This window comes from Carcharhinus amblyrhynchos, chromosome 16 (genome assembly GCF_965287045.1).
Source record: "Carcharhinus amblyrhynchos chromosome 16, sCarAmb.v2.hapA, whole genome shotgun sequence".
Taxonomy (NCBI): domain Eukaryota; kingdom Metazoa; phylum Chordata; class Chondrichthyes; order Carcharhiniformes; family Carcharhinidae; genus Carcharhinus; species Carcharhinus amblyrhynchos.
The window spans coordinates 35,125,353-35,134,390 of NC_137339.1; the positions used below are offsets into that span (position 1 = coordinate 35,125,353).

The following is a 9,038-nucleotide window of genomic DNA, read 5'->3' on the forward strand; positions in this document are numbered from 1 at the left end:
CTGCACAAAATGTATGAAATATTGAGGCTAAAGTTTCTATTTCCCCAAATTCCTGGATGCATGTCATTAGGACCCAACTCTGAATTGCACCATCAATTCCTTATCTAATTGTTTCATTTTCTTCTCTCATACCTTCTCATTTCCACTATTACAATCCCATTACCACTTCTGTGAAAATGAAGATAAATATTTGCATCTCATCCACTGCTTCATTTTACCAGCGAAAACGTTCTCCCATTATTAACCAACTTAATTTATGATAAAATGTTAAAACCCTTTAAGTTTTTGTGTCCTGCTCTCATACCCTCTCCTCCAGAATTGATAAACCCAGAAGACAATTACAAATTCAACATTAAAATTCGGATAAAATTCTGGAGGGAGATTGCAAATTTGACAAGTCCACTAGAATACTTGCCAGTGGGGGGTGTGTGCGTGTCATATGTGAATGAATAAAACTTTACAAATACACGATTGAGCTTTAAAACCAAGACCTTCAAGCAGTCCCAAATCAAGCTGATATTTAAGATAAATTTCAAATGGTGGATTCAAATTCAAAACATAAAATAGAAATTTGACATTCAAGATTCTTCAAAACAGTTCTAACAAATGTGGAACAAGCGACCACCTAGTCCTTTCACAATAGCTGAAAGTAAAAGAAAATCGGGTTGTCTCTGCGTTAGATGAAATGACGATTGCCAACACTCGTCAGAATTAAATTTGAAATACCTAAACAGATGTTTTAAAGTCATAAAAAGCAAGTTTCAGGGAGGGAACTCCCCCAGCTACCCAAACACACAAGGTAGGAGGAGGTTGGCCTGCGTTATGTGCAGACAAAACCCCACGAAACGAGAGAGAAAGAGAAAGCGGCGCAGCCTCACCCAGCTAAGGCACAGGGCAGGCAAACCAGAGCGGCAGGAACACTACCAACACTGCTCAGCGGAGCGGATCAACCAGGATGGCACTGGATATCTAATAAAAACAAAAGGTTTTATTTCCGATTAAAAGGCGCTTCCTCTTTCTCTCCTCCTCCCGATGACTAATCCGCTAGGCCGCCGAGTGGGGGGGGGGAGGCGGCTCCCTCAATGAAAACGAAAGCACTGACGGCTGACCCCTCTCCCATCTGAAAAAAACAGCGAGGATTACCCCGCCCGCTGTTTCCCAACTCGCCCGCACCACAATCCAGCAGCAGCACCCCCTCCCCTAGGCCCGGCCCTTCCTCCTCCTCCCAACCAACTCCCAGCAAGGCACCGCATTCGGGAGCCAGGCGGGTCCCCCTCCACTCCAGCGGAGACTCCCTAAAGCTGGGGAAGGGGGAGGAAGGAGAGAGCCGCTACCCCCAAGCCCCTCGCTCCCTTCTTTCCCTCTCTCACTCACTCTTACTCCCGGTGGTCGCCATCTTGTGTCGCTACCGGTCGCTGCTGACCTCCTCCGGCTGTGACGTCACTAAACGCGGGAACTGCCGGCGGGGAGCGCGCACGGCGGCCGGGGGAGGGGGCAGCGACGGACGTGCGCGCACGCGCCCTCTCCCTCCGCGGGCACAGCGCTGCGCTGCGCGCGGCGGGCGGGGGCAGTGACGTCCATGGGCGTGCGCGGCGCTGCGCTGCGCTTTCCCCTGCACACGCTGGAGCGGGGGACGGAATTCCGGCTTCGCTGATCTCAGTCACTGAGTCTTCACTCACAGATCACACTCAGCTCCTTCCATTGAAATGGATTGCAACCACTCCCATATCCATCTGCCAGATTCATCGGTATCTAGCTACCCAAAGCTGCTTCCCCTCGCTTAAAGCTTAATTTTTGTCTCACCTTGCAAGGACAGTTTGTTTTAGTAATTATGGAAAATGCCGGGAATTATGGTTGTATCACAGCTTGCTCAGACCAAGACAAGAAGCGACAAATGATTGTGAACGAAGTCCAGTTCATCACACAAACCAGCCTCCCATCCGTTGACTCTGTCTACACTTCCTGTTCTCTAACAAAGCAGCCAGCATAATCAAGGATCCCAGGCACCAGGGGCGTTTTCTCTTCCACCTTCTTCCATCTGGGAAAAAAACACTAAAATCTGATATTGCATGCCACTCAACTCAAGCACAGTTTCTTCCCTGCTGCCGTCAGACTTTTGAATGGAACTTCCTTATATTAAGTTTATCTTCCTCTACACCCTAGCTACGACTGTTCTAAGATCATAAGAAATAGGAGCAGGAGTAGGCCAACTAGCCCTTCGAGCCTGCCCCGCCATTCAATAAGATCATGGCTGATCTGTCTTGGCTCAGTTCCACATTCCCGCCCTCTCCCCATAACCCTTAATCCCCTCTCTCATCAAAAACCCATCAACTCGCATCTTAAAAATATTTAGCGAGGCAGCCTCCACCACTTCAATGGGCAGAGAATTCCAGAGATTCACCACCCTTTGAGTGAAGAAGTTCCTCCTCAACTCCGTTCTAAACCGCCCCCCCTTTATCCTGAGGCTATGCCCCCTAGTCCTACTATCTTTCTGAGCGGGAAGAGTCTCTCCACCTCTATCCTATCCATCCCATTCATCATCTTATACGTCTCAATGAGATCTCCCCTCATTCTTCTAAACTCTTAACGAGTACAAGCCTAATCTATTCAGCCTCTCCTCATAGCACCCTCTCCTTTCCTTCTCTATGAATGGTATGCATTGTCTGTAAAGTAATAGTCCTTCCTACCATTCTTCCTACCAAAGTGGACCACCTCACACTTGCCAACATTAAATTCCATTTGCCATTTCCTGGCCCATTCGCCCAGCCTATCTAGATCCTTCTGCAGACTCTCCACACCCTCCGCACAATTTGCCTTTCCCCCAATCTTGGTGTCATCAGCAAATTTCGACACCCTACACTCGGTTCCCTCCTCCAGATCATCTATATAAATGGTAAATAGCTGAGGCCCCAGCACCGACCCCTGGGGCACTCCACTAGTCACCAACCGCCAATCCGAATAGCACCCATTGACCCCCACTCTCTGCCTCCTATTTGACAACCAATCCTCTATCCACGCTAACACCCTACCCCCAACTCCATGTCCTCTGACCTTCTGCAGTAACCTCTTGTGAGGTACCTTATCAAACGCCTTCTGAAAATCCAGAAAGACCACATCTACCGGCTCTCCTCTATCCACCGCCCTAGACACATCCTCATAGAACTATTACTTACGTGGCGAAAAACTGCAGCAGGCGACGGTGCAGAGGGACCTCGGGGTCCTTGTGCATGAGTCGCAAAAACCCAGCCTGCAGGTGCAGCAGGTGGTCAGGAAGGCGAATGGGATGCTGGCCTTCATAGCGAGGGGGATTGAATATAAAAGTAGGGAGGTCTTGCTGCAGCTGTATAGGGCATTGGTGAGGCCGCAGCTGGAGTACTGTGTGCAGTTTTGGGCGCCGCACCTGCGCAAGGATATTTTGGCCTTGGAGGGAGTGCAGAGGAGGTTTACTAGGCTGATACCGGAGTTGAGGGGGTTGAGCTATGAGGAGAGGCTGAATAAACTAGGCTTGTACTCGTTAGAGTTTAGAAGAATGAGGGGAGATCTCATTGAGACGTATAAGATGATGAATGGGATGGATAGGATAGAGGTGGAAAGACTCTTCCCGCTCAAAAAAGACAGTAGGACTAGGGGGCACAGCCTCAAGATAAAGGGGGGGCAGTTCAGAACGGAGTTGAGGAGGAACTTCTTCACTCAAAGGGTGGTGAATCTCTGGAATTCTCTGCCCGTTGAAGTGGTGGAGGCTGCCTCGCTAAATATTTTTAAGAAGCGGGTTGATGGGTTTTTGATAAGAGAGGGGATTAAGGGTTATGGGGAGAGGGCGGGAAAGTGGAACTGAGCCACGACAGATCAGCCATGATCTTATTGAATGGCGGGGCAGGCTCGAAGGGCCAGATGGCCTACTCCTGCTCCTATTTCTTATGTTCTTATGTTCTTATGTTCTTAAAGTGCACAAGAAACAATACTTTTCACTGTATACTACTACTTATGACAATAATAAATCAAATCAATTCCTTCAGTGCAATTCATTCATTCTTAGCAAATAGACCAGAGAGGTTACGGTTGGGTTTAGATTTCCTGCTGCCTCAGCAAAACAGCCAGTGTTCTCAAGGACCCCATGCACCCCGGACATACTCTCAGCTTCTTCTGTCAGGAAAAAATAATAGTCTGAGACCACGTACCAACAAACTCAAGGACAGCTTCTTTTGATTTGATTTATTGTTGTTACATATATTAGTATACAGTGAAAAGTATTGTTTCTTGCATGCTATGCAAAGCGCACCATTCACAGAGAAGGAAACGAGAGTGCAGAATGTAATGTTACAATCATAGGTAGGTTGTGGAGAAAGATCAACTTAATGCAAGGTAAGTCCATTGAAAAGTCTGATGGCAGCAGGGAAGAAGCTGTTCTCGAGTCAGTTGATATGTGACCTCAGGCTTGTGTACCTTTTTCCCAACGGAAGAAGGTGGAAGAGAGAATGTCTGGGATGCGTGAGGTCCTTAATTATGTTGGCTGCTTTGCCGAGGCAACAGGAAGTGTAGACAGAGTCAATTGTTGGGAGGTTAGTTTGCATGATGGATTGGGCTACATTCATGACCTTTTGCAGTTTCTTGTGGTCTTGGGCAGAGCAAGAGTCATACCAAGCTGTGATATAACCAGAAAGAATGCTTTCTATTGTGCATCTGTAAAAATCAGTGAGAGTCATAGCTGACATGCCATGTTTCCTTAGTCTTCTGAGAAAGTAGAGGCATTGGTGGGCTTTCTTAACTATAGTGTCAGCATGAGGGGACCAGGACAGCTTTTGATGATCTGGACACCTAAAAGCTTGAAGCTTTTGGCTATTTCTACTTTGTCCCTGTTGATACAGACAGGGTATGTTCAACAGTACACTTCTGATGACAATCTCCTTTGTTTTGTTGACATTGAGGGAGAGATTTTTGTCATCACTTCTTCCCTGTTGAATGGAGCCACGTCATTTTAAGTTGATCTTTCTCTACACCCTAGCTATGACACTACATTCTGCATATGCTCCTTTCCTTCTTCCTTATGAACGCTATGAATGGTATGCTTTGTATAGCACACAAGAAATACAACTTTTCACTGTATACCAATACATATGACAATAAGAAATCAAATCAAAATCCACCCCTTTAAACATTCAGTCCCTCCACTACTGGTGCACAGTGGCAGCTATGTGTAGCATTGACAAGAACATATGAGAATTAGGAACAGGGGTCAGCAATTCAACCCTTCAAACCTGCTTGGCAAGTCAATATGAGCGTAATTGATCTCATCCCAGCCTCATCTCCATCTTCCTGCATGGTCCCCATAACCCTTAAAGATACACTGCAGGCTCTTTCAACAGAACCTACCAAATCTGCAACTTCTACAGTCTAGGAAGACAACAGAGGCATAGGAACACCACCACCGACAAGTTCCCCTTCAAGTCACACAACATCTTGTGTTGGAACTATATTGTTGTTCCCTTAATGTCGCTGGGTCAAAATCCTTGAACTCTCCAACAGCACTGTAGGTGCATTTACGCTGCATGGACTGCAGCAGTTCAAGAAGATAGCTCACTATCACTTTCTCAAGGAAAACTAGGAATGATCAGTGAGCACTGGACTAGCCAACACTGCCAACATCCTGTGAATAAATAATAATAGGTACATGACAATTTTGGTAATTTAAAAGATCAAGCAGAATATGCAAAATTTTAAAAAAATTTCATGATATGGGTGATGTCAAACCTGCCATGTCCATCCCCAGTTTCCCATGAGAAGATGGTTGTTTTCTCTGGGAGGTTTACTGGTATATCTGACCTACAAATATCTGCCTGGAATTGAGCTGCTATAGCCTGCAGAGTCAAGATATTTCGAGTGTGATAAGATACTTAACTCAAGGATCTTGGTCCAGCAATGATCCACATAACTTACCTCACCGTACATCAACAACTCAGGTTCTTGTTAGCAGAAGTAATACCATGCCTACCACTCATCATCCAATTCTTCAATTACTCCCAAGATTTTGAAGGATGGTAAAGATGATGAAATTTTTTTTATATTTTGCATATTCTGCTTGATCTTTTAAATTACCAAAATTGTCATGTACCTATTATTATTTATTCACAGGGATCCCACTAGCCACCAACCGCCAATCAGAATAGCAGCCATTGATACCAACTCTGTGCTTCCTATTAGACAACCAATCCTCTATCCACGCTAACATCTTACCCCCAACTCTGTGCACCCTAACCTTCTGTAGCAACATTTTATGAGGCACCTTATCAAACGCCTTTTGAAAATCTAGAAACACCACATCCACCGGTTCCCCTCTGTCTACCGCACTAGTCACATCCTCATAGAAATCCAATAAATTTGTCAAACACGACTTCCCCTTAACAAATCCATGCTGCGTCTGCTCTATCAAACCATTCCTTTCCAGGTGCCTCGTTATTTCTTCTTTGATGATGGATTCAAGCATTTTTCCAACTACAGATGTTAAACTAACCGGCCTATAATTCCCTGCCTTTTTTAAACAGCGGCGTAACATTAGCCGTTTTCCAATCTTCCGGCACTTCCCCGGAATCCAGCGAATTTTGGTAAATAATTACTAAGGCATCCACTATCACCTCTGCCATTTCCTTCAGAACCCTGGGATGCATTCCATCCGATCCTGGGGACTTGTCCACCTTCAGTCCCATGAGTCCATCAAGCACTACCTCTCTAGTGACAGTAATCGCATTCAGGCCCTCAACTCTACCATCCTTCTATCTTTAATATCTGGCAAATTATTCGTGTCCTCCTCCATGAAGACCGAGGCAAAAAACTTATTTAAGGCCTCAGCCATTTCCTCATCTCCCAACACTAAATCCCCCCTCTCATCCTCTAAGGGTCCAACATTCATTCTAGCCAGCCTCCTCTTCTTTATATATTTGTAAAAAGTCTTACTGTCCTTTTTTATATTTAGTGCTAGTTTCACTTCATAGTCTATCCTTCCTTCCTTTATCAACTTCTTAGTCATTCTTTGTTGATTTTTAAACCTTTCCCAATCTTCTAATCGCCCACTACTTTTAGCCACTCTGAATGCATCAGCTTTTAATACTCTCCTTCATTTCCTTCAATAACCACGGCTGGCTATCCCTTCTCCTACATTACTTCTTTACCATCGGAATATATTTTTGCTGAGTACCGAAAAAGATCTCCTTAAAAATCCTCCACTGTTCCTCAGTCGTCTACCAAACAATCTGCGCCCCCAACCTACATTTACCAATTCCTCTCTCATCCTATCGTACTCCCCTCTGTTCAAACAGAGGACACAGGTTCGGGACCCTACATTCTCATCCTCCATCTGCATCAAAAACTCAACCATACAATGATCACTCACCCCAAGAGGATCCCTCACAATAAGATCCCTAATTCTTCCTGCCTTGTTACACAACACCAGATCTAAGATAGCTCACTCCCTGGTAGGTTCATCAATGGATCTATGGCTCAGTTCCTCCAATCATTCCATCTCCCATCATTACCCTCCACTCAAAAAAACCGAACAATTCCTTTCAGTACAATAATCTTCCTCCTTTCCAATCCATAAATGGTTTGTTACCAATTCTATCAATATGGTTTCAAATTCTTTCAATTCATTTTCCAAAATGCTCATAACACTAAAACTACCCTAATGAAAGATACCAATATATTTTGTGATATTTATTGGGGACACCGTCCTTCCTTGACCCCACTGTGGTACTGAACAGAGCCAATCGTTGCTTCCTCATTAATCTTTCTTTCCAAGATCACGTCCCGACTTGGCTCCATCTTTACTTGTCACAGAAAAACAATTGCCTCAATTGTAATGGTTATGCCCCTGCACAGTACTCCAAGGCTCCACTTTTGGCTCCTTTTTCCTCCTATGCACATTTCTCTCAGCAACATCATTTGCAGACATGGGTCTTTTTTTTCACATGTCAAAGTACAAAGGGTTTGACAAAGGGCCATCTGTACTCGAAATGTAGACTCTTTTCTCTCCTGGCAAATGCTGCCAGACCTGCTGAGATTTTCCAGCATTTTCTCTTTTGATTTATTCAGAATTGCATTCCAATGCACCTTTTATATTGTAAATTAATGACACTTCATTCTACCTTTCTTCCATCAAAGTGTTATCCAACTGCTTAATCACCATCATGATTGGGTGAACAAGAATAATTTTTCAGTTCAACATAATCAAGCTGAAATCATGTTGTTCATATTTCACCAAAATTTAAAAATGGCCATTTATCCAAAACTCAATCACTTGCATCTATTACACACTGTCTTCCATCAATCTTCACTTCATCTGCCATCACAAATTCCAACATATGACTCATGTCTTAAATCTAAGGTAAGATCATGGAGACTGAAATTTTCAGGGAGATTTTCTGGAGTATCTGACCTGCAAAGATCCAGCTGAAATCGATAGATGAGACCACAGGTCAAGCTGAAACATTGCAATGATATCACACCAACACAGGTGTATATAAAGTACCAGAGATGGTGGCCACACAGGTCTGCAGTACAAATATGTTTAAGATATTGATTATTCAAAAATTATTTTCCTCTTGGAAACCTTCTAACTTTAATTAACTTTGGCTAACAATTCAAAAACTTATGATTTAATATATCTAGGTGAACAAGATAGTGCCCTTAATTTACAATATAAAAGGTGCATTGGAATGCAATTCTGAATAAATCAAGAGAAAATGCTGGAAAATCTCAGCAGGTCTGGCAGCATTTGCCAGCAGAGAAAAGAGCCTACATTTCGAGTACAGATGGCCCTTTGTCAAACCCTTTGTATTTTGACGAAGGGTCATCTGGACTCAAAACATCAGCGCTTTCCTCTCCTTACAGATGCTGCCAAACCTACTGAAATTTTCCAGCATTTTCTCTTTTGGTTTCAGATTCCAGCAGCTGCAATAATTTGCTTTTATCTAAGTAAATCAAGTTTTTTTTTATATAAAGGAACAATGGCACATCCCTTCACGCACAAATAAGATCGTTGGACACAG

General features: G+C 44.1%; 1 protein-coding gene across 2 annotated transcripts in view; it reads right to left on the reverse strand.

Annotated features, from left to right (window-relative positions):
• LOC145353952 (ubiquitin-conjugating enzyme E2 variant 1-like) overlaps positions 1–1,467 on the reverse strand; it is a 43,643-nt gene extending 42,176 nt beyond the window's left edge. Inside the window, exon 1 of one of the 2 annotated variants that reach the window (XM_080204975.1) lies at positions 1,375–1,467. In XM_080204975.1, coding sequence (XP_080061101.1) covers positions 1,375–1,396 — 22 coding nt within the window. In that variant the 5' untranslated portion in view covers positions 1,397–1,467. Of the gene's footprint in view, positions 1–878; positions 970–1,374 lie in introns of those variants that run through there. The other variant, XM_080204976.1, reaches the window with a different exon arrangement.
• Positions 1,468–9,038: the final 7,571 nt, after the last annotated feature.